The 27,176-nt window shown below is 38.2% G+C and overlaps 1 protein-coding gene across 34 annotated transcripts in view; it reads right to left on the reverse strand.

The window, feature by feature from the left end:
* Window positions 1–27,176, reverse strand: part of NRXN3 (neurexin 3) — a 1,579,173-nt gene that overhangs the window by 969,220 nt on the left and 582,777 nt on the right. For all 34 annotated transcript variants that reach the window (XR_015252137.1, XR_015252136.1, XM_086709138.1 and 31 more), the window contains one exon: window positions 4,654–4,857. Coding sequence is in view for 32 of the 34 variants with exons in the window: in XM_086709138.1 (XP_086565264.1) it covers window positions 4,654–4,857 (204 nt within the window). In the remaining 2 variants the exon portion in view is untranslated. The remainder of the gene's footprint in view (window positions 1–4,653; window positions 4,858–27,176) is intronic.

Here is a 27,176-nt window from a genome sequence, read left to right on the forward strand (position 1 = left end):
AAAAAGTAGAAGTAAAACAAGAAAAGGAAAAAAAAAGTTACAGGGAAAAATAGTTAGAAACTGAGCTCCTCTGCCTAAAGTTGAACCAATAGTTTGGAGGACTCTTCACGGATAATGCCACCATTTGAATTTCCCAAAGTAAACGATTTTAAGAAAGCAAGTGAAAAAGGAACCAGTGGCAAAGGACAGGGCAGAATGAAACTGTGTGCAATCCAGAGAGGAGAAATATATGACACCCACTCATTCTGAGGAAGGAGGCAGGATGCTTATTTGTTCCCCAGAAGAACATCTCTTGAGAAAAATCTGGGTTTGGTTTCGTGCGGTTAGGTTTGTCATGTGTCGTCAACCGCAACAGAAAAGTGGGAGCAAACAGCCCTGGAGCAACCGGTACGATCACCAAACAGAGGAGGCCATGCCCCTGGTGAGGACTAGGAAGGAGGAGGGCAAGTAGGGAGGAAGGGGTGGGGCTTCGGCTACCCGTTGCACCTACCATCAGGCAAAGCTGGAGGGATGTCCCTTCCTGATGTACTAAGGAGACAGGAGAAACAGGTGTATGCACACGCTTAAGAGAGAAGGGAAGAGAAAGAGTGGGCCTAAAGCAGCAAACCTGAGAACTATAAATAAGAAGTGGTTCTCTTCTTTGGATTCTTATGCTGTTGAAGATTGTATTCTTAGACAAGGACCTGGTTTAGGGAGAGGTGCTGGCTACACTCAAATGGTTCCATGAACTGAATGGTGTCTCTAAACCAAGGTGAGGAACTGGAGCTTTCAAGATGGTAGACAACTGGTTAAGTCAAGAAGGGATGGGTTATTTCGAATCTTTACTTGAAGAATAAGTAGTTCAAGGGGAAAAAAATATGTACCCCAGTGCCTTGCTCATAGGTTCTGAGAAGGTGGTCTTGATAGTGAGGGTGTATTTTTCAATGAAAAGTGAATCTTTGGAACTGGGTTGGGAAAGCAACATCCTTTAGATCTCTCTTCAGTAGCAGCCAAAGTTCTACCTCTGCCTTAGCCTTGGCAAGGTATCTGAGGGGTATATGCATGTCTGTGTATGTCTGTGCTGTTCATTATGTTTAATTTAGGTTTTTCTATTTTATTTTAGTAAATGAAGAGAAATTATTTTCTAGATTGATGAGCTTTGGGTTGAGAGCATGGAAGAGGTGACTGTGTCTTCAACAATGTACAGAGTAAATGGCAGTCAATAAGTCTTTGTTGCCAGAAAGAACATCTGGAGAATTGGAATGCAATTAACCAAACTGCATGAGCCTCCCTATGAGCCTCCACCACTGAAGAAGCGTTGCTGGCATTCTGCTGAGGATTCTAAAGGGCCACAAATGAGATGTCAATACTGACTGACTTTTCAGCCATATGGCTCAATCCAAACCAGACACTAAGGAAAAAAGATTCCCTCTGTGCGTGTTTAAAAGGTAACCATCACGAAAGCAGTCATCAAGACCACCACGTCATTGATCCACAGTATTGAGCTGTGGGGATAACAGATAACCCATGTTGATCCAGCATTTTAGAAAGTCAGGTTCTAGGCTCAACTCCAATGCCAACTTTTTATGTTAGCTTTGAAAAGTCAAACATTTCTTTGTTTCACATCTGTAAAAGTAAGCATAAAAAAATTTGCATGATTTATCTCATAAAGTTACTGGGCGACTGAAATAAGGTTTTTAAATCTTTAAATATACTATGATAATGAAATCATTATATGTTTTAATTGTAAGAGATCAAAATATGATTGATCAGTAGCCAATCTCTCAACTTTTAAAAACGTGCAGTGTTGTAGGACCTTTTTCAACACCAGCTATTACCACATCTGGCTGTCTTCAGAGATCAAGACCCTCAGGAAAGCCTAGTCTCCTTGACATTTAGGAGATGGATACATTACATCAGAGAAATATATACATACTAGACTTTATATTATGAGCTTATATGTGTGACCAATTTGAAATAAACTGTAATATCACTTGAGCATATGCTAGAAAAGAGACACAATTGAAATGGTGAACAAATTGATCAGCTTGAATTTAATTCTTGTGGAATAAATGTGAATGCAAACCCTACTTAGAGATGCTTTCTCCCCTCTTCCAATGAAAAGGGAAAAATAAATTCATAATAAGGAGAGAAAACATTCATAAAGGAGTATATTTGGGGAGGGAAGGTAAGAAGAACCTTTAAATGAAGCATGGATGTGAACAGTTTTGTATACATAAGCACAGGGAATTTCAGTGAGGTTTTTCAAGTTAGGTTTGAAAGAAAGTTAAAGAAATTCAAACCAGTCACTGTGGTGAATCCTACTCTTCAGGGGAAAAAGAAGTCACTATTGCTTCTGAAAAGCACAAGGTTCTCCTACTCTGTTTTGCCTAAGATATCTGTACCTCAGAGGAGCTAGACTGAGTGTGTGCTAGAAGTCAAGTAGTCTCCTTGAGAAGCACTTCTCTCATAGTTGAGGCAGAGTTTAAAATAGAAAAATAACGGTTTCTAGGAATACACATGGGACCTCTGATTGTGTGTGTGTGTGTGTGTGTGTGTGTGTGTGTGTGTGTGTGTAAGAGAATCTATCCACTCCTTCCTCATCCCTTTTTATCTTCCTCCACCCCATCTCTCCTCCTAAGATGTGAGACCTACCACCATTGGCTTTCTCATCTTTACAAAACAACGTCTAGGAAGAAAAATATATTTTCTGTTTAAAAACAGTATACATTTCCACAGGGCCCCATGGGGCTAATCATCCTTATATATATGGTTCTCTCTTGCTCTGAAACATGCAGAGTTAAAAATTGTCATCATATTTTTCTGTAAGCTATTTAAGTCATTATGTTCATTTTTTTTTTATTTTTTCAAAATGTCTTCTGCTATTTTTCAGAGAAGTAGACAATCAGCTACTGGTTGTTGGTTTTAGGTCATACACGCTCTTTTGTTGCTTTGATGGGGGTAGGGAGGATGGTGTAGGGAAGGGAAGGTGAAAGGGACAGGGGTATTGCCAGCCCCTGCAGGCTGCTCAGTACACTCTGTTCTCAAGGCTGTTTGCTATGCGGGCCGCAGGCTTTGGGCCTTTGAAGGGTTGAATACCATCTTTTGATTTACCATGGTTGATGGTGGGGAGAATTAAAAACTCAAGAACACAAAGATCCAGCAAAAAAATAAAAAAAATAAAAAATAAAATAACCAAACACACACATACACAAACAAACAACAACGACAACAACAGCAACAACAAAAAAACCCAAGAGACACACTAACAACAGAAATCAAATGAGGTCGGACAAGAAAAAGGGCATAGTGTTGTAAAAGCTGCAAATTGGAAGGAAAAAAAAAGACATAACTAAAGCCACTGCTCAAAACAGTCCTCTGTGTCCTAGAGATATTTAAGATTGTGGTGTAGGCATTTTCCAAGTACAACCAGTTGCCCTGACAGCAGGTAAGACTGGTATGGATTCCAAATCCCACCTTCCCACTAGGCCATCTAAGGTTTTATATGGTCTTGTGTCTGGTATATTTGTTCATCATGTCTTCTCCATGCCTCTGACAACCCATTCCACTGGAATCTTTAAGAAGGAGCTCTGTATCCAAACATATACTATATACCCAAATAAATCCATAGCTTAGGAAGCTTGAACTCAACCATACTACTCATCCTGCTGACATAGGGCACTGACTTTCTACTGAGTAGAAATGAGGTTGGTTTCTTTCCTTCCAGAAATCAAGAGGTCCCCATTCTCCATAGAAGATCAATTAGAATCCAGTCAAGAAGGTCAGTAGCAGGAGAGAATGTGAGGCCATCAGGAGGGGAGTTTCCAAAGTATATGTTACATGTAATTGCAGTGGAAGAACAATAAGTCTGCAAATTTAAAACTGTCATAATTTTTAAATACTAAGGAAAAATTTATATGTATTACATGAGGAGGGCAGATAAATTGGAGAATAACAGTGTGACAGGACAATCTTTATAAAAGGGGCTGCTAGATAATGGGTAAGAATGTCAGGAAGGAAGAAGAGGATACATATCAGGAGCCACATTCTCCTTCTACATGTCAGAGACTCTATAAACTTATAGGATTATTTCTTTAATGGGACATCAGAAAAAAATCTGACTTGTCCTCCCCACTAGGCTAAAGTATGAAGAGATACCAGTGCCACCAGAATTCCCCATTTGAATAGTCATTGTAGACAAAGAAACAATGCAGCTCTCATCCTACTCACAAAGCTTAGTTCTCTCAAACCCAACCTCCATTTTGCCTCCATTTGCTATCCTATCTCTGCCTTCAGCTTTGACTGTTTTGAGTGGTGACCAAGGAGTTGGACTTAATGGCAATGTGATTGATCAAAAGATGGACCAAAGTAGCGTGTTTTACACAAAGCTAAACGGTTCCAAAAAACCAAGAAAGGAAACTTAAAAAATAAATAATCTAGTAAAAAAAAAAAAAAAAACCACCACTGTCAGAAACCAGAAATTGACATCAAAACCTCATGCAGAAACAAGGAGAAGGTGTTTGTTGCTGTTAGGTTTTATCCTTGATCTATTAAACAAGAGGTGAGCAGCTAACTTTTAAGAAACAAACAAAGAATTCAATCAAACCAATGAAAATCAGAAAAGAAAGGGTAGACAAGCCCAAACGAAGTGGCAGAGGGTACTTCATACGATACCTAAGTTAACCATGAGCTTGACACGCCCCCCATCCAGCTCCAAACGCAGGGTGTCCGCAGAGTCCCTGGAGGTAGTAGCCACCAGCAGCCCATAAGCTCGCTGGGACATGAAGCGGAAGGACACATCCTCTGCCTCAGTGTGCATGACCATGGGCATGATGATCTTCATGTACATGCTGCCATCATAGCTCAAGATGGACGCCTCTGCAAAGAAGAATGGAGGAGAATGTCAGGATAAAGGATATCAGAGTTTCTCTTTGCTTCCAGGGTAAGTAGAGTAGGGAGGAGAGGACACCAAATTTGCAGTCAGGTGGCCCGTGTTGGATAGACCTCCAGTGCTGCCACTTTTAACCTCTGTGACCTTGGGCAGACCACTTAAACTCTGAGGTTCTATTTCATTATTTGCCTTTAAAAGGCATACAGTGGCACTGGTCACTGCCCTACCATGTTCACAGACTTAGCAAGTGTGCCAAATGAAATAATGGATATGAAGATGTTTTCTAAATGTACAAATGCCCCCACAAATAGTAATAATTTAATTCTACGTGCTGTAGACAAAACAAAAATGCATTAAACAAAACTTAGACTCCTGGAAGTATTTCATGAAGAATAGGAGGAAAACAGCAATTTTTAACCAGCACAGCAAACGGACATTTGCCAGAGCTTCTAGGAGGAAAGAGCAGCAGTCCAGGTCTGGTCCTGTAACAGCCCTAGTGGCCAGGCACTATACGAGTTTGCTTCACCCATTCAAAGAGGATCTACAGAACTAGAGCTAGAACAACAACAACAAAAATAATGACACCCTGACAGTCAGTCATTTTATTCAAATAGCACTCTTATGAGGAAGAAACTCTACCCAATCTGATGCTTCTCTGGTCCAAGCACTTTGATTAGGAGCCCCCTTCCTCCCACTCCACCTCATTATGTTATCATCTCACTTAATGCTACAACATGGATATATCATTCCTACTTTGAATAGAAAACCAAGGGTCTTGAAGGCAGATGTTAACATCTCAAAGTCAGACAGCCTGGATTTTAAGCCAGTATGTCCAATACCAAAGCCAGGACCTGTTCTACAACACCATGCTGCTCAAAATGTGCATTTGTTCAATCATTCATTTAGCAAATATTTTTAGAGCACACAGAAATAATCACTCACATTCCTATGAAGCCAACCTGTCACTGGGCTCAGTATCCAGCACTCACTGGGCCCTCATTAAATATTTACTGTTGCCAAATAGTTGCTACCTACCTACATGTACTATGGAGGGTTCAAAAGTGAAACAGATAAGGACCCTGCTATGAAGGGAGACATGGCATGTGGAAGTAACTGTACTAGAATATACAAATGGTTAAATGACCGACCCAGGAAATATCTATAAATCCAGGGGCATTCAGGGCATTCATGCCACACAGAGACTGTGGTATGCAGGTGAGTAGAGAAGATAAGGTAGAGTCTGAGATGTTCTTGGTAGATGAATGGGGTTTGTAATGAAAGAGGTGATGGCATCAGATTTGTCACAGATAAAATAGCATCTGTATACATAGAGGAAAGAAAGAAGGGGAATTCTGAGATAAAAACAAGCTATCAAATTTAACAAAAGCATCAAGCATATTTTGAGAAGTAGTTATATAACTGTTCTTTGATATTACAATAAAATCAATGGACTTGGGAAGATATGGGAAGTGAATGGTTTTAGATTGAGAAGTACCATGATGCATTCATTTCTGATGCTGTGTACCTGGCACTCTTCTAAGTGTTGTGGACCTAACAGTTAACAAGAGACAAAAATTGTCTGCCTTTATGTATAAAAAAACCAGATCAGGAAGATACCAGCCCAACCACATGGAAGGTACTCAAAACAGTCTATATCACCATCATACCACCACCCTATTTATACAAGCAATATAAATACACCTGCTCATTCCCAAGGAGCAACCACCACCTGGGTAATACCCACAACATGCTAATAGCTGTACATTACAATCTGAAAACTCTAAGATTACAAATAAAGGTTTGACAGTTACAGACACTGCCACAATAAAAGACATATGATGAAGATGCATTCTTAGATGGGAAACATAACATGGTCCAGATGCGAAAGAAACTATTGTATTTCCTGGAAGAGCAGAATCAAAAGATCAATAATGATAGCTAAAATTTATTGAGAACTCATCATTTGCCTGGTGCTTGTTAGAATTTTACATGCACTAAGACAATTAATGCTTATAAGAACACCACAAAGAGGAAAATATCATTATTAGATTTTATAGATACCAGGTAACACAGATAACAAATGGTAGAGCTATGAGTCGAACACCGGCAGTTTGATTCTCACAGCTATATCCTTAACCATTCTGCCCAACTGTCAGAAGGCTCTGCCATGAACACATCCATGTTCCTAAGCACTGAAAGCACATCTACAATGCCTCATGGTAGAGTGTGGTGTCCTTGTGTATATGTTTGTCATACACACGTCATTATTTAAAGCTGTATATTATTTATGAACACATAAAATTATATAAACATAGATAATACATCCATTTCTAAATATGCTACATATAAATATGCACAATTCTTTGTGTGTTTGTGTAATGAAGAACACTATTAATCACTGTTACTATGTACCTTCTACTATACTCACCTACATACATATGTACACTCCTTTTTAAGAGACATTAGAGTATTCAGTGAGCCCTAAAATGGTTGTTTTGATGTATTCAACTTAAATACAATCCAAAAGTAATGGTCACTTTTATCCCTCTGGATATGTGTAGTGCCAGAGCATAGTCGAAATGAATGCATGTTTATGTCAGTATTGGTAGTATCAGGGAGCATCAGGTAAGTATGCAGTTAAACAGCTAATGGTACCAAATAAAGTATGTATCTCAATGTGTACCTTGGTGTGTGTCTCTGTGTGTTCTATTATCGACCCAATATTTTTAAGGGGAGGGTGATGAAGCAGAAAATTTAGTGTAGGAATCAGCTAAAAAAATCCATTCCAGGGGCGCCTGGGTGGCGCAGTCGGTTAAGCGTCCGACTTCAGCCAGGTCACGATCTCGCGGTCCGTGAGTTCGAGCCCCACGTCGGGCTCTGGGCTGATGGCTCAGAGCCTGGAGCCTGTTTCTGATTCTGTGTCTCCCTCTCTCTCTGCCCCTCCCCCGTTCATGCTCTGTCTCTCTCTGTCCCAAAAATAAATAAACGTTGAAAAAAAAATTTTTTTTTTAAATAAAAAAAAAAAATCCATTCCAGGATTCTTATTAATTTGCTTAAAAGATTTCAAACACAAGGAGCACCCACCATGAATACAATAATTATTTGAGGCAAGAAAATAGGCCTGAATAAGGAAGTTATTCAATCTGAAACAAGTTGGTCTAATGAGTTTTAAGAGGTCACATGATGGGATGCCTACATAATGGTACTTACACAGTTTCCCTATCTTGTGCCTCTTTGCTCCTTTACTCTCACCTTTCATCTTAAATGAATATATCCTAGCACACTCATTCCTTTAACGATTAACTGTATTTTTGAGCTACTTTCTTAGTGGTTGCGCCAGGTCTTACAATATACGTCTTACCAAAATATGCTTCATATCTATACTCAGCTTAATTCCAGTGAGATATAGAAACTCTACTCTTCCACAACACGCTTCCCTTCCTCCTCATTGTGGTGTTGTTATTCACATTATGTCTATATGTGTTAGAACCTCAAAAATATTCTATTATCATGATTGCTTTTTAAAAACATGCCTTCTTAAAAAGCGAATAGAAGAAAGGAGAGCTCAAATATATTTATAGAGTTTTTTTAATTAAGCTTATTATTTACCATTTCTATCCCTCTTCACTTCTTCTTGCAGACTCAAGTTACCATCTGCTGTCATTTCCTTTCTCCAATATAGCTTCATTCATTTGCGGTTTATTGTCAAATATATCACAATTCCATACATTATAGGCCCAACAGGACAATTTTATAGATATTGTTTTTTGCAATTGTGTTTTAAATCAGTTAAGAGAAAAAAGAAAAAGAAATGGGTAATTATGCTGTCTTTTATCATTACCTACATAATTACCTTTACTGGAGCTCTTTTTTTTTCATGTAGATTCAAATTCCTGTCTGCTGTCACTTCCTTCCAGCATGAAGAATAAAAGCAGTTAGTAGTTCTCATAAGGCAGGTATACTAGCAGTGAACTCTCGGAGTTTACCTGGGAATGCCTTTATTTTGCCTTAACTTTTGAATGACCGCTCTGTTGGATATGGAAATCCTGGCTGACACTCATGTTTCTTTCAGCACATTGAATGCTGTCATGTCTTTTGCCTCCACTGTTTCTCAAGACACATCAGCTGTTAATCTCACTGCAGTGCTCTTATACACAAGGGGTCATTTATTTTTCTCTTGCTGCTTCCAAGATTCGTGTTTGGTGTTCAATGGTTTTATATAATGGGCCTGGATGTAAACGCTTTGAATTTATCCTACTTAGAGTACATTCAGCTTCTCTGCTGTGGAGACTAATGTTTTTCATCAAATTTGGGAAATTTTCAGTCACTAATACTTTGAATATTTTGTTTCTGTTCCTTTTTCCCTCCTTTCGTCCCTGTACTCCCATCTTACATATGTTGAGACATTTAAAAGTCCCCCACATTTTCCTGACATTCTGTTCATTGATCTTTTTTTTTCTTCTACTCAGACTTATAATTTCTATTAATCTATCTTCAACTTTGCGGATTCTTCTGCTGACTCAAATCTATTGTTGAGCCTCTCTAGGGAATTTTCTTTGGGTCACTGCACTTCTCAACTCCAAATTTATATATTATGTATGCAAAACCTCTAAATGGAAATTTAGAAGTTGAAAATTTATATATATATATATATATATATATATATATATATACACACACTAACGATAATTGTAATGATAATACTAATACATCATTATAATTGATGAATCATTAGCATCTTACTTTTCTTTAATCCTCTAAGCCTCTAAGCATAGTTTTCTTAATCTTTTTAACATATTTAACATAATAACTTCCATGGAGGCTGTCTGCTAAGTCCAACATCTGGAGCCCCTCAAAGATAGTTTCCATTGCCAACATATATTCCTGTGTATCGGTCACATTTTCCCACCGCTGTGCATGTCTCACAACTTCTTGATGAAAACTGGACATTTTAGATGATGGATTATAGCAAAGTTAGGCCCTTCTCTCCACTCTGCCACCCACCACCACCACCAGGGCTAGTTCTTGTTGTCCATTTGTTTCTTTGTTTAATGACCTGGCTGAGTGAATTTCGTGATTTATATTTTCATGGCGGTGTGACAGCTCTGATTTCCCTGCTCAGATGTTTTCCCCCATTTTTATCTTTTAGCGTGCCTTCCTATTGTTGGCAGGTATTATCCCTGGCCAATATAAGCCACTTATTGGTCAAATACTATACTTATGTCTCTGTAGTCAGTTAATTTTAATCCTTTCTCTGTTGATGTGTGTGAATTGGAGACTTCTTTCACAGTTCAGAGAGTGTAAGATTTTGCCTCATGTACAGCCAGGGACTAGTACTTGGAAGTTGTCCCTTCTGTCAAATTAGTCATGTGACTGCACTGTTTTGGTTCTCACATTTTCCTCCCTTCCATCTATAATCTCCCTCTTCCTTTCACTCAGTTAATTTGTTTTAAAACTTTTCCTTTAAATTCTTGAGCCACTAAAATTTCTAAAGTTATTCTACAGTGCAAATGAGCTACAGAATATAGCTCATGGGAAATTCTTTGGTCCTTTATTTTCTTCTAGACCAAATTCCTATACTTTTCTAATGTATATAGCTTCCTTTGTTTTATTTTACTTTATTTCTTCTGCTGTTTTATACTTGCATTGTCATGTCTTTGACTTTCCGGCTCATACTCAGGTGGCTCTGTCCAGAGTTTCTAATTGTTCAGACATAGTTTCAGGGACTTGATTCCCAGAGTCATCTACAGTTGAATGGCTTCATATTTTTAGTTCTATGGAGTTATTTTCTGTAGCTTGAGAGATGGTAAAATACGGGAACAAAATGAGGGGAGTGATAAAGAGCTCAATCAAGACTGTACATAATCTTCATTTAGCTGCCAAGGCTATGTTCTCATTTCTGAACCTTAAGTTCCTAGAGCAGAAGTCACCCCATCTGGTTAAAGAGTGTATCCCAAGGCAGTAGAGGGGAAGCATTAGGACTTCTTATCTGTTTAGCCCTGGTGACTTATCTTTTTATTCTCAGTCCCACTGTCTGGGTCTGTTACAGATATTTCCCTCCCACTGCCATTTCTACTACTCTTCACTCAGGTGGGACCAGATAAGAACATCTACTCAATCTTTTTCTTTTCCCTCTATAAAAATATTAGGGATAACTTTCAATATTTTTATCAATTAAGTAATACTATACCTGAGGAGCACAGGCAGGGTTGGCAGGCTCATCCTGTTTGGCCATTCCTCTTGGCTTTGTTTCCAAATCATTTATCTTTCTCCTACTTTTTGAGATTTAGGAAACTGAGTTTTACTTGAGGCTAATGATTATTTAACTGGTATACTCTTTTTTGTTTAACTTGAAAGAGGGTGCTTCTGGCAGGCAACTTTTCCCTACCATTCTCCCACTGGTATTCTTCTGGCCAACCTTGTAAGCAAAGTACCATTAAATAATCACCCCCCTCATCCTCTTCTCTTTTTGTACCTTCAAGACACCCTCCTGCTCATTCATGCAGCTATTGGCCTTACACACTCCTTAAGTGTGTTTTATTCTGACAAAACTTCCCAAATACACAGATTGCTTCCTCTCCACCCAAACTGGGCTGATCTTAAACAGTGTGCAAATTTATACAGGAATGCCTGCCAGGTTCTAATTCTGTATTTTGCAACAGCAGGAACAACATAAATCTCTAGCTCCAAGCAGACCCAACAGTAGCCAACAGTTCTGGGGAATCAACAAAATTGATGTAGGGCAATGTCCTCCCTCTTGTGGACAAGGCTGAAAAGAACTAACTTTTCATTCTCAACATAATGCTGACATTACATACAGTCATTCTGGCTTCTTTTCTCCAAACAGCTAGAGCACTCTAAAGCTATGACAAAAAGTTTGATGGACATTTCTCACTTTAAGAAAAGCAGGTATGTATGTACATGTGCATATTTTTTGGTATTAATAAGGAGGGAAGATAGGAAGGAAGGGTAACGGGATACAGAAATCCTGGCTTATAAGACACATAATTTTTAAGAAAATGTTCATTTAATCAAAGAAGTCATACAGCTTTCTCTTATATAGTTTTTCATACTGAACTAAAAATTAATTTATAAAAATTAAAGAACACAATTAACCAGGAGAAATATAGCCACTGCTTGCAATAATATTTGCTCATTCATTCAATGATTAGACTCTAATATATGCCAGATACTGTGCTGAACTGGGGGATGGGAGTAACAGAGCTGCTGTCTTTAATGAGATTACAGTAAAATGGAATTATAGACACAAACAGGTAAATTGTTATACTAAAAAATGAACAAAGTGCTGCAGGAACTCAGCTCAGATGTCTTTGTGTTTGCCTAGAGTTGTTAAGGAAGAGGGGTATAACTTGCTTCAAGAATTAGAGTGAACAGGGGCACCTAGGTGGCTCAGTTGGTTAAGCATCTTTTTTTTTGTTTAAATTTTTTTTCACATTTATTCATTTTTGAGAGTGAGAGAGACAGAGCATGAGTGGGAGAGGGGCAGAGGAGGACAAAGAATTTGAAGCAGGGTCCAGGCTCCAAGCTGTCAGCACAGGGCCGGACATGGGGCTCGAACTCATGACTGCTAGATCATGACTTGAGCTCAAGTCGGATGCTCAACCGAATGAGCCACCCAGGTGCCCCTAAGCTTCTGACTCTTGATCTCGGCCCAGGTCATGATCTCAAGGTTCATGAGTTCAAGCCCCGCATCGGGCTCTGTGCTGGCAGCATGGAGCCTGCTTGGAATTCTGTCTCTCCTTCTCTCTGCCCCTTCCCTGCTATGCACACTCTCCCTCCTTCCTCTCTCTCAAAATTAATAAACTAAAAAATTAAAAAAAAAAAAAAGAATGAGAGTGAACAATAAAAAAGAAGTGGGAAGGCATTCCAGTTGGTAGAACAGCATATGTACTAGGGGGCAAAGTTGACAAGGGCATGGAATAAAATCACATATCACAGCATCTTGTAAACAGTCAGGGGGAGTTCAAAGTCCTAAAGTAGAACAGAATTTCTCAATTTTGACAATACTGACACTTTGAACCAGATAACTCTTTGTTGTGGGAGCTGCCTTATGCATTGTAAGATGTTCAGCAGTAGCCCTGCCGTCCACACACTAGGTACCAATAGCATTCCCTTTAGTCATGACAACTAAAAGTGTCTCCAGACATTGCCAAATGCCTGTCGGAGGATAAAAAAAAAGTTAAAAAAAATACAAAATACAAAAATAAACCACCTCAGGTGAGAACCAGTCTAGTGGGTCCATATGAGCTCAAGAACAAAGATTGGAATTGGTAAAGTTAACACTAAAGGAATACAGAGAGGTACCAATATAAAAGACCAAGTAATTACAGTTAGGGACTTTGGATCTTAGTCAATACAGAGGAGTTTTAGACATGAAGTGACATGGTCAGATTTGCTCCATAGGCTAATTCTGACAGTGCAGGAAGACAGAATGGTGTAGGGGGAGACCAGATGCAATCTTATCCAATTTTCTTCCAGACACTATTACCATTACTCTATCTTGCAAAACATGTTATGAAATTTCAAAACATATTTATAAAGGACAGTGGCATGTTTCTGAGAATTGTTCCTTTTCTGAGTCCATTCAAGAAAGCTCTATTGTGTAAAGCTGTAATTACACATATGGGTCAGCCTCCCTACTCGGAATCATTGGTCCACGGGCTGTCACTGTGAGTGTGTAAGCTTGGATTTAGAAGACTGGGATGGAATCCTAGATCTGTATGTTATTTAACTGTGAAACATTCTGGGCCTCAGTTTCCCCATCCATAATGCGTCTTAACAACACTGAGTCAGTCAGGATACTAATAGGAAAGACACAGCCCACTCCAACCATGCCATATTATGAAGGTTTAATAAAAGTAAATACTTACAAAGGTTAATAGGCATAGGTAGGGCATAATGAACCTTCCAAGGGGTAATGCGGTATTCAGTGCTATTAAGAGACGATCTCTATCACTACCTTTGGCCTAATGGGGCAAGGGAAAGGTCAATTATCAGAACTGTGAGGAAGACAGAGAGTTAGCAGTGCCTCACAAGAGCTGTGACCTTAGGTCAAAGGGCCAACTGGTAGTCATTCCAGAGGGAGAGAGACAGAAAATTAAAAATTCAGACTTCACTGTCATCCTTCCTTCTCATCCTCCTTGTGTGCTTCCCACTGGGCAAACTCAACCAGAATACAGAAGGCAAAGGGGCCTGTTATAATGCAATCCATAGGACAACCTTCCATGGTTCAAGCTGAGTGGGGAAAAAGCTGCAAAGAAAAGGAATCCATCACAATGGTGAAACCTGAAACATGAATGTGAAAATACCCAAATATCTCATACTCAACAGTGCTTAGTGAATGTTATCTGTTAGCATGTAGTGCACATGTGTGCATTTTAATTTCCCTGATGTCTAGAGATGGCCCACTGCTTTCATGCGAGCATACTCCCATACCAGAGGTAGCACTGGTTAGTAGAAAGAGCCTAGGTGTCAGGAGACCCATGTCTCTCTCAAGTTCCACCTCTTATGGGCGTGCAATCTTGGGAAAGCCACACATTTGCTGCGCCTGCCTTATGTAAATGTTGAATAATATTTTTAAATGATATAAGAAAATATGTTTGAAAGAGGTCTGAAACTGTAAAATGGAATGTAATTATGAAGTGTTAATTACACCATTTTGTTAGTATTCATCTTCATTATGAAGTCTACTTTGATTAAATAGAAAAATAAAGTATACATTCTGCTTTCTTCTGTTCTCAAATTCCATACACAATGGTTCTACTTTCATAGACTTTGTCTACCCGTGGTAGAGATTACACTCCAGAACCCCAGAGTTAGAGTTTCTGTTAATATTTTTGATGGTAAGCATGGCTCATAGTAGTCAGGGGCAGGTTATGTTCAGTGATGGACCCTGATATTCTGATCCAACTACACTATTCATTCTGAAAGACAGACAACACTATTCTGGAGACTTTCATTTTTGCCCAAAGCTTGCTGCCTCTCTGTCATATATTCTTGTCAGTACTCCAGAGAATACATTTGCTCTGTTATTGATATCTGGCTACTAAAATTTAAATAAGGTTTTATCTCTGAACCATCAAACAAGGATGATTAACTGCAGATATGGATCTGGAGTGAATGAATTTGTATAATGGATTTGTTTTATTCTAGAATACTGTTACACAATAGCACTGAGCTGATAGAGTAACATAATTAATGACCGACTACATGCCTGTACTTGTTGGTGGTCTGATTCCCAAATGGCTGGGCTGAAGGCTCAGAGAACTGCTCTGCACACAGTTGTGCTCACTGGAATATGACTGTTTCAGTATTGTCCAAGGCAAAACCAGAGAAACAATTTCTCTAGGAGAGCAAAGGAGAATACACTTTCACCCTGTTAACTGTTCTGCAATGTACTGGTTCAACAAACCTCAGTTTTATATATATTTTCTTCCAAAGAGAGACTGAGACGTTATTTCAACATGAACCAAAATCAAATTGTCTAGAAATATAAATTAAATTTTCTAGAAAAGTCAAACCAATGAAGAAATTTCCATAAGTACAATGGACTGATTAAAGTACAGTCTGTTAGTATACCAGAAAAAAAAAAAAAAAAAAAAAAAAAACATAGGAGCTGTGACATTACTCTCTCTGAATTGAACAAAAATTTAGTTAAAAACTTAAAAATTACCTGCATTCAAACCTTTTATTTCATAACTGAGGAAACTGAGGTAATATTTAAAGCCTTGATATTTTTTTCTTATATTGATATTAAAGACCTTCCTTTTTTTTCTACTTGGGATCCAAAATCAGGCTGTACAAAATCAGCAATGTTCTGAAACAGATACGTCAATAGATCCATACATATATAATACTTAAAGATCTATTGAGGCACCAGTTCAGAATGTTCTTGATACATATACATGTTATATGTATGTATATGATACACATATATATGCGTATGTGATATATATGTTATATATGTGTATGTGTGTGATATATATGTAAATGTTATATATACGTATACACGTGTGCGTGAGATATATAAGCTATTTCCAACATTACTCAAGCAGAGTTAGCTACGGAATGGGAATACAAAAGAAATATGACAACGCCAGACAGTGAATTCAAAGCACATAAGACGTGAATGAAAAGATATCTCTTCTAGGGAAAGTGACTATTAACAAAAAGAGAATAGTGGGAAATTTCAGAACTCTACATTTTGTACAGTAGGATCTAGAGTTGACCAGGTTAATAAACTACTCCTGCAATTGAATTCCATATAATTTTTCAACTCAAAGATATTATTAAGATGAATGTTAGATCCTATGTAATGTCTCAGGCTATTAGCTCATCAACCCCCTGGCCAACTCACAGTAAAACACAGTCTTCTTGGGAGACTACATCATTTATAGTATTCATTTATAAATCATTAGGGAAGATTTGCCATATCAATATCTGGCTTATTTATTCAACACATTTTTTTGAGTACCTATTACGTTTTCATGTACTTTTCTAGACTTGCGATCTAGAGAGGGACAAAACAGATGTTCCTACTTTGTGGAACTTTACTTTTAGCTATAGTCATCTGGGGTAATGGCTGAATACAAATAACCTTGTTAGCCTCTGATGATATAAATGGCAAACAGCTATTGTAATACACAAGGAGAAACAAATAGTGAGCGGGAAGATAATCATTACTTGGCTGCATATACAGGGGTTGCATATCTCAGATTTTTCTACCTCAAGCCCTCTGTCAGGATCATTTTATAAGAAATTTACCTAGAACAGTAAGGTATCAGAAAATTTCATCAAGGTGTAACCCATGGTTGTGGGGTATCGTACAGAAGGAATGTCTCATTTCCTTTGTCCCAAAGGATGGAGGTGCATGCTAGGGCTACCCCCACCTAAGGTAATAGGATACAGGGGTAGATATTAAGCAAAGCCCGATGTTGTACTCAGATGGCCAAAGAGAAGAAAAAAAATGTTGTAGCTGTCTGGCAGATGACTAGGATGCATCATACACAGGCTGCTACTGCAGCAACAATAGAGAACACGACTAAAATTAAGCTATAAACACTTCTTCTTGTCAGGGCCCCATTCCTCTGCAAACAGAAAGTTGTTTTATAGGGCTGGCAAAGCATACTGTAAATTATATTACCAGCCCACAGCTGATGAGTTTATAAGTCTACAGGGAACAAGTTATCTGGCTCTGTCACCATGCTTAGCTTGCCAAACTTGCATGTGAGGCACACCAGTCTGAGGGATATTGCTAAAACTTAGAAATGAGTGGGCCAAGAATAGCACTGGAGCAGAAGAAGGAAGGTACATGGTACATAACATTAATTTGTCCCTAAAGTTTTCCTCTTAGAGCTTCTTTATGACTCAACAATGCTGTTCAGTAGTCCCTGAGTCAACACTTAATTATACTGTAAACCGGTAGACAATCGAGGGTTTGTCTGATGAATGGGTGGACAGTTTCTAAACAATTCAAGACCCCTCACTTTATTGTACCACTCTCGAAATGTTTCTAGATTCTTGTTTATTTTTCTAACTAGCAGCGAGTATCTGTTTTCAGGAGGTTTTATTTTCCCCTTATCTTTTTATTTCCTCTTATACTTGAGCTAGTATCATTTTTCTAGACACAAAGCAAATCATGTCACCTTCAAGTCAAACGCTTTCCATGGCACCACAGTACATACTAGCACTGATTTAGCCCTGATACTCCGAATTTTAGATGATCTGGCCCCAGGTCACATCTCCAGCCTACTTACCAGACCCCACTGTGCCCCCTTCACTTTTGCCCTTCACTCTTAGAATATACCCTGTCCCTGGGATTTTGCTCTTGCTGCTATCTTTGTAGGGAACCTTCTATACTCCCTGTCCACCTGGCAAAACCTGGCATGCTTACTAACAGTAAGCAAGGCTCTTTGACTTCTCCTTCAAAACTTCGTGAATGTGGAAGTTCTTTCTTTTTCCGTGTCTGCTCCTTTAGCTCAAGCCCCCACCCTCTGTGTTCTAGCTAGACTTCTAACAATCCCTGATACTTTCATTTGTTGCTCTCAATAGTCTATCCTCCGAATGGCAGCCATAGAGATCACTCCCTTCCCCTGCTGTATGCTCCCATGCCTCCTTAATGCATTCAGAATACATTTATACCTCCTTGCCTGACTCTAAGTCTTACATGATTTGTTTCTTCTCTATATGGTAATCATAGGTCTAGGTTTGGCCCAAACAGTTCCATTTTGCTTCTGTTGTCCTGATGTGATTGTTAATAGCATCACCTTTTACTCAAAAGTATGCAGTTTGGACTTAAAGCCAACCTGGTCACCCTACTTCTATAGCTCACCTACTATTCTTCCCTTGTCCAGTACAGCCCAGCATACTGGCCTCCCTTTATTTCCTTAAATACAAACACACCCATTTGTTCTTACATTGGGGGATTCAGCCAATCTGTTCTTTAGCACAGAACTACCTGCTCCCTGATCTTTTTGCATGGCTGGTTCCGTCTCATCCAGGCCCAGGCCCAAATAGCTTAACTATCATCTTATCAGAAAGGTATTCCCCAATCACCTTACCTAACTGCCCTTCTCCCCAAGCCTATTCTATCACATTAGCTCATTTATTGTTCATCACAGCACTTACAATATCTGATTTTTTTCATTCATATGTTCATCTCATTCCTCCTTCTAGAATGTAAGTCCATGAAAGCAGGTGCCTTTTTTCCTTTTTGTTTACTACTATGTAGCTCTTTTCTAGAAGAGTGCCTGGCAAATAGTAGGTGCTTGGGAAAAAATTAAAAAGATGATGGAAGAACAAAATACCTTGAGCATCACCTTGTCTATGAAACCTATCCTGGATACCCACACTCCCTTTCCAAGTCAAAGTGACCACTCCTTCTCTGTGGTTCCACTCTATCTGCTATGTACATACATCACAGGCAGTGTCTACAAGACAGTTTTTGTGTGCATTTCATTTTAGTTTATGTTTGCTTCTCTCTGGACATCGAAAAAAAATCTAATGGCAAATATATCTCCTGTTCATTTTTTGTGTCATTTTGTTTGGTTTGTTGTTTGAAACGTTTTATTTCAATCTTACCTAGCTTCAGATTTATCTACTTGCCTACTCGCAAAAATTAAACTGAGCATTCTCTTACACTTCTCGCCCTACTTCCCCTAATGCTAACATGTTACATAACCATAGTATGATTGTGAATAGCAGACATTAACATGGGTAATCATTTTAAATAAACTTTAGATATTAGTCAAATCTTATGACTTTTTCCAATAATGCCCATTTTTTCTGTTCCAGGATCCCATTAGTTTCTATTTTTCCTTAGTTTTCTCCAGTCTATAGCAGTTTCTCAATTTTTTCTAGTCTTTCATGTCCTTTTGAAGTGTACTGGCCAGATATTTTACCAAATATCCCCAATCTGGTTTTGTTCAATGTTTTCTCATGATTAGAGTGAGGTTATGCATTTTGAGAAAGAATCTCCTTTGAATCCCTTGTGTCCTTCCCAATGCATGGTATTAAGTTCATGATATTGACATGGCTTGTTACTGGTGATGTTTTCTTGATTACTTGGTTAAGTCCCTAAACTTTTCACCCACTAATTTTAGTATCCATCAGTAAACTTTATTTGCAACATTTATTAGTGGTGTTTGTTTGCCTAGTGGTGATTCTCTCTTACCCTCTTTTCTTCTACATTTATTAATTGCAATTCTACTGTGTCCTTAGTCATCTATGATTCTTCCCACCAGTGTTATCTTATTTCTGATTTACACGTGTCTCTGTAAGTACAGATTGCTGCAGAGCAGTAAGTTCTCAGGCTGACACTAGCTAGGTTTATAACTGGACAAGCTACTTAATCTGAGACTCAGCGTCCTCATTAGTAAAAAAGATAATATTAATACATAACTCATTAGGCTGTTGAAAGGATGTTCAATTCATTTCTCATCAATTCATTCATTCATTCATTCATTCAGGCACTGGAGATACAACAAACAAACGAGGCTATCTTGACTTCTTTAACTCTTGACTAACCTAGGTCTGGGCATCTATTAAGCTTGGCAAGGCTCCAAAATTATTTTCTACAGTTATGATTAATAATTGTACAATTTCCTAGCTAACTCTGGATTCCTAAGGATTTCAGCGAGCACTCAGATCTGATTCTTCACCAACCAGAAACATTTTTTTCAGTTTCCACTGACATGAGAATAATCAAAGGTGTGCCCCACACACACATACAGGAGTGCAATTTTAGTAATTAATTTTTCCCAAACATATCAGAATCCTAGGAGGGAAGCCCAATTAAAACACAAGTAAAATCTCTGATGAAAGGTAAATGTTAAAAGTTCGTAAAGGAGGGCTCTCCTCTCTCTAAACTACTCTCTTCAGGTCTCAGTCTATGGAGGAGCTGGATCACTGTCACGTGGGCCAAAGGAAATATTTGAAGATGGAGAAAACTGTAGCTGGTAAATGTTATTGCTAGCTCTGGGAGGTGAGGCCTGCAAGGCTAATACCGCTGTGCTGGAGCTTGGCAGGCCCCTGGGGGAGCCCAGACGACGGGTGAGCTGATCACGCAAGCCCACTCCAAATGTCACCCTAACATTTGCAGAGCTGTGTGTAAGTGCTTAGGAGAGGTTTCCAGTAAGAAGGTCAAGGATGGAAAAGCTGTCTGGGGAGCTGAAGGATGTATGTGGGAAGGTGCAGCCATTTTGTGGAGTATTCTTTTCCTTTCACATGAGCAGGTTTCGTTTTGTTTTGCTTTATATTACATGGTGTGGTTTTCAGGCTGGCAGTTTTCATATAGACAGATAATCCTTCAGAAAGGCTAAAGCCAGTATCTGGTTTCGATTTTAGGGGGAAACAGAAAATTGTATATTCTTCTGATCTCCCTATCAAACAGCTTTTATTTTGTTTTGTTTTCATTTTTATGCTTTAAGTCTTTAGTTGGTTTTGTAGATCTACAGTCGAATTTTGGTATTTCAGAATTTCTATTCACAATTTTGACATTTCCCCAGAGAGTCTGAAGAGTTATGCTATGTGGTCATATACAGTTTTAATCAGTCCCATTGAGAGCAGGAAGTGCAAGAACTCAGGGAGTAAACTTGGCTGTGCACTTGGCATCCATATCTCAGAGAGGCTAGGCAGTTCTTTATTCAACTTTGAAATATTACATTTAAACAAGTAGAAATAAGTAAATAATTAATACCTGTGTACCTAAAACTGGCTTTTGTTAATTGCTTAACATTCTGATATATTTGTTTCATATTATTTTTTTCAAGAAATGGAGTATTACAGACAAGCTGAGGTAAACCCCCTTTGCAGCAGCCGTGCTCCCTTCTCTTCCCAAAAGTAACCTTTTACTGGGACAGTCATCATGTTTATGAAAGCTTTTATATCTTTTATACAGTAAATGAGGATCTTGACAAAGTATTTTGGATTATTTTACTTGTTGATAAACTTCACATAAATGGCATCACTCTGCACATGTTATTCCATAATTTGCTTTTTTCATTCAAGATTATGGTCTTGAGGTTCACCAACATTGTTGCATGTTTTGCTCCACTATTAGATGGGATTCTGTTGTACACAAACACCACAAACCATTCATTCATCTTCCGCTTTTATATATATATATATATTTTTACATTGCAAGCCGTGTTCCAATGTGTATTCTACTGTCAACTTGAGAGTTTCTCTAAAGCATTTACATAGACATGCAATTGCTAGGCCAAATGTCGTGCTCAATGTCAATGCTAAACTGCATTCCAAAGTGGATACCCTAATTATGCTCCCACTATTTAGGATATGAGGGCATTCCTTGTTCTTCCTCTTTGCCAACACTTAATATCATGAGAATCATTAATTTTTGCTAACTGGGTGGATGAAGTTAATAGCACAATATCTTTTCTATCTGCATTGTAAAGATTACTAGTATGGCTGGACATTCTTTTACATGTTTACTATCCATTTTGGTTTTGGCATCAGTGATCTGCTTATTCCTATCCCTTGTTAATTTTCCTGTTGGGTTTTTTGTCTTTGTTGTTGTTGGTGTTGACTTGTAGGACTTCCTTATACAACTTATGATACCAATCCTTTATACATTACATTCATTGCCAATAGCTTCTCCCAGTCTGTGGCGTATCTATTATTAATCACACTTTTCTTTAAACATAAAATTTAAATTTAATTGTAATGAGGATTATCAATATTTTCTTTATGGTCTGTGTGTTCAGGCTTTTTAAAAATTTTTAAAGTTTATTTATTTATTTTGAGACAGAGATAGCATAAGTGGGGTAGGGGCAGAGAGAGAAGGAGAGAGAATTCCAAGCAGGCTCCACACTGTCAGCAAAGAGACCAATGCGAGGCTCAAACTCACAAACTGTGAGATCACGACCTGAGCCAAGATCAAGAGTCAGACATTCAAACAACTGAGCCACCCAGGCACCCCTCTTTCAGGCGTTTTAAAAATAAATATCCACCCACAGGTCATGGAGCTATTCACCTTTAATTCCTTCTGAAATTTTTAAAGTTTTGCATTTTATACTTACATTTTTAAATACTCTTAATTTATTTTCATGTTTAGTATAAGATGAAGTTTAGTTTTCTTTTCCTTAAGGTTAACCAATTAGTGGTGCCTAGGTGGCTCAGTCGGTTAAGCATCCAGCTTTGACTCAGGTCATGATATTCTAGTTCATAGGTTTGAGCCTGGGATTCTCTCTCTCCCCTTCTCTCTCTGCCCCTCCCCAACTCGTGCTTTCTCTCTCTCAAAATAAATAAACTTAAAAAAAAAAAAAAAAGGATAACCAATTATCCCTGTACCATTTACTAACTGGTTTGTTCATTAACCACCAATTTGTAACATCAACCTGGCCATGCATCACTTTTGACACTACATGAGATAGCTCCTGAGCTCCATTCTGTCTCACAGGTCTTTGTGCCTGTTTCATGTGATTCTAATTACTTTGGGTATAAAATATGTCTTAATACCCAAGTAGGACAAGTCTTTTTGCTATCGTTCTCTCCTCCTTCCCCCAGAATTGTCTTGGCTGCTTTGGACCCCTGAACTTACATGTGAGTTTATAGGGTCAGCTGTGTCAGGTTCCAAGAGATACTCTGTTAGAATTTTGAGTGGAGCTGTACAGGGTTTACAAAATATTGTTGGGAGAATTGGCATCTTTATTGAGCCTACTACTCATGCATGAACACGATAGATACTGGTGATTTATTCAAGACCTTATAGTCTTCATATATTCTTGTTGGGGCACCTAGGTGGCTCAGACTTCGGCTGAGCATCTGACTTCGGCTCAGAACATGACCTCATGGTTCGTAAATTCAAGCCCCACATCGGGCTGGCTGTTTTCAGCTCAGAGCCCACTTTGAATTTTCTGCCCCCCTCTCTCTCTGCCCCTTCCCTGCTTGTGCTTCTCTCAAAAATAAATAAATCTTTAAAAAATAATAGTGTTGTCATTATTTTTCATAAAGTTCTTCAATAATTTTAGATTTATTCTCAGCTACTTTATATTTTTGTTACTATTACATATGGAATTCTTTCTGTTCTACCTTTTAACTGGTAATTATAATTGTACAGAAAGCTAATTCAGCTTATGTGCTTATCTTCTATCCAACAAACTTGATGAAATAACTTCTAGCTAACCAACAGATCCCTCAAGGACTTTCTACAAATGAGGAAAGTCCAGTATATTTCTCCAACCCTTATGCACCTAATTTTTAAGAATTATTTTCTTATTCTATTGGCTAGGCTCTCCACTTCAACAAGCAAAAGTGATACTGGGTATCCTTATTTTGTTCCTAATCTGTATAAATATGATATTTGCTCTGTGTTCATGATAACTTCCCATTATCAAAATAAAAAGTTCTATTCCCATCTAAGCATGTTCAGATTTTCAATAATCAATATATACTGATTATATCAAATATTTTTGTAGTTATTTAAATAATATGTTCTCCTTCTTTGGCTTTAATATCATTATCATTTTATATTACATTTAATTAATATATTTCCTAATGCTGCATCATCCTTATATTCCTAAAAAAATACCCTCCTCGTTTATGATTCAAAAAAAACATACAAAATTATATTGCCTGGTGTTTTATTTAGAAATTTCATTAGAAGTGCATACTGAATGCACATATAGTGTTGCTTTGGAATGAAAGGTAGTATAATGATATAAAACTGGGCATGTATTTCCATCCATGTTGGTTCAGTTTCTGAATCACACAAGGGACTTCATGACAGGCAGTCTCAGCACTACAAAGGTTCCATATTTAGACTTCATTTCTAGTGGGTTTCCATATTTAATATAAATATGGTATGGATGACACATTGCGGGTGTGAAATAATTATGTGCAGAAAGAATAAGGGAATTAAAGCTTGAATAAAAGAAAGTAAGAGAGAAAGAAAAAAGATAGGAGGGAAAGAAGGAAGAATTTTTTCCAGCACAAAATTTCAGGAAGTACTGATACTTTCAGGTAAAATAGTTTGCTAAGAGGAAACAAGTGAACAAACAAAGCACTGGAGGAATTTACTTGTGTAAAACTCATCTTACTTCAGACTTGACCAGGAAGAAAATAAGATAGTGGCAATTTTGTCTGATCCTTAAGAAATAGAGAATATTTGTTCATTTGACCAATGACTGAGTCTTGACCAAAACTGACTTCACTAAGATAGCAGTGTTTGTCTGAGATCCTTCTTTTTTTAAGTTTATTTATTTGAGAGAGAGAGAGAGAGAGAGAGAGAGAGACAGACAGACAGACAGACAGCGAGCACACACACAAGCGGTAGAGGAGCAGAGAGAGCAGGGACAGAGGATTGGAAGCAGGCTCAAGGTTGATAGTAGAGAGCCTGATGTGCAGCTTGAACCCAGGAACCCTGAGATCATGACCTGAGCTGAAGTCAGATGCTTAACTGACTGAGCGACCCAGGCACCCCGAGGTCCTTTTTTTCCCTAAGTTTATTTATTTGGGGTGCCTGGGCAGCTCAGTCGGTTGAGTGTCCAACTCTCGATTTCTGCTCAGGTCATGATCCCAGTGTCGTGGGATCGAGCCCCACATCGGGCTCTGCACTGAGTATGAAGCCTGTTTAAGATTCTCTTTCTCTCTCTCTCTCTCAAATAAAAAATATATTAATAATAAAGGTTGTCTTGTGTGTGTGTGTTTTTTTTTTTTTTGAGAGAGTGTATGTGCAGGGGAGGGGCAGAGAGAGAGGGAGAGAGAATCCCCCCAAAGAGACTCTAACCTGGCAGCATGGAGCCCGACATGGGGCTCAATCTCACAAACTGAACTGAAATCAAGAGTGGGATGCCTAACAGACTGAGCCACCCAGGCACCCCTAAGGTCCTTTTGTAACTTTGGACTAAAGAAAATTCTACTGTTCTTACCCCATGGGCTGCCACATGTGGAATTCCTTTACCCTTAATAAAAACAATCTCAGTGTGTTAGACTTTTCTATGATTGAAGATGCAGGAAGGATAAACTATTCTCAAAAACAGTTGAAACGTAGCATATAAAGTAGACCAATTGTCTATCTTCTATTGACTCTTACATAAATTCTTCAATTATCCAGCCAAAGGATACAATACCCTGAGGTATCAAACTTTGATTTAATGTGACCATGCTGAACTCCAATTTAATCTCTTCATATGTTCTTTAAGAATCCTTTCAAGCTAAAGCTCCTTTCTTTTCCTCCAAAGGCACCACCTGATTTTATGATAAATGATCAGTATAACAGCAGCCAGGAGGAGAGATTGTCATTATTTGACCAGTTGGGGCTGTTAAGACAAACACAGTAGTTACCCCAGGCTATAACTGTGACTCAGTATCACTTACTATTTAAGAATAGAGATTCTAGCCCCAGAAGTCAGAGTCTGAATCTTAATACTGCCTCTTATCAGCAGTGTGACATTCAAAAATCTGCTTAATCCTCTAAGTCTCAGTTCCCTCTTTGGTAAAATAGATGTAAATAATACCTAACTTATATGGCTTTTATGAAGATTCAATGTGATAACGTTTGTTAAATGCTTGGCATGGTATGCGGCACAAAGCTGCATTATAATAATTAATAAATATTAGTTATTATTATAATGAGGATCAAATTCTCAGCCAGATAAAATATACAGAGAAATCAAGATGGACCCATTACATGGAGGTGTAGACTGATAAATCACTAAGCATAAGGCTAATATCAGCTGTATTTGGAGCCCCATGGAAATGGCAAGCATTGAAAAATGGTATTAAAAGCTCTTAGAAGTCAAACCTTCACTCTGTTCTGTGCATTGCCCCCCCAAATAATTTCTTTTTATGCCAAAATAAGAACATCGCCCATGAATAATTGGAATAAAGTGCAATAAATCTCTATGAGGATCATGTATAGAGGGATGGCGAGGCACCAAACAGAACATAGACATCTGGGATTTGGGATTTTATTCTAAGCGCAGCAAAAAACCACAGAAGTGTTTTTAGCAGTGAAGGGGCAGGATTTGGTTTATACATGGACCTGGATGACCTCTTATGTGTTCTCAGTTTTCTCATCTGAAAAAAGCAAGCCTCAAACTAGAGCAGTGGTTTTCAAAGCACAGTTCCTAAATCAGCAACGTCAGCATCACCTAGAAACATGTTAGAATGCATGTTCCCAGGCCTTACCACAGACCTAGTGAATTAGAAGCTTCAAAGGTGGGGCCAGCAAGCTGTGTTTTACTAAGCCCTCCAGATAGACTCTGATGCACATGGAAGTTTGAGAACCCCTAGATTCAATAAATTCAGATATTCCTTTCAGCTCCAAAGTTCAACATTTCTAATCAAGTCCTTCACAATGCAGGTCACGAATCCTCACAAATGAGACTAACCATCTAGCATTTTTATCAGCAACAATTTGTTTCAGAGAGGAATTATTCAAAGAAAGATAAATAAGCATCTAATGCACAGATCTCATGTCAGTACACATTTTATATCCTGAGCCAAACATATAATAAGATGAAAAGGAATTAAATATAATACCACAATGACCTATAAACTTCTATTCACAATTATTGACAGAATGAATTTCCCTAAATCCATATCCCCTATATGATTATCTGCCTTGGTTTATACAAAATTATGAGACTATTAGAAGGATTATATCTATCTCTGTTATATAAGGATCTATGCAAAGAAGGTATTTAATCAGAGACAAGATAGAATGATAAAAGGGCAAGCCCTTTGAGATTCCACAACTCAGTGTTGGAACTCTGGTTACACTACTGATCTAAGAGTCAGAGTTAAAAGGTGGGGTGGGTCTGGT

This window comes from Puma concolor, chromosome B3 (assembly GCF_028749965.1).
Source record: "Puma concolor isolate L17-30 chromosome B3, mPumCon1.1.hap2, whole genome shotgun sequence".
NCBI lineage: Eukaryota > Metazoa > Chordata > Mammalia > Carnivora > Felidae > Puma > Puma concolor.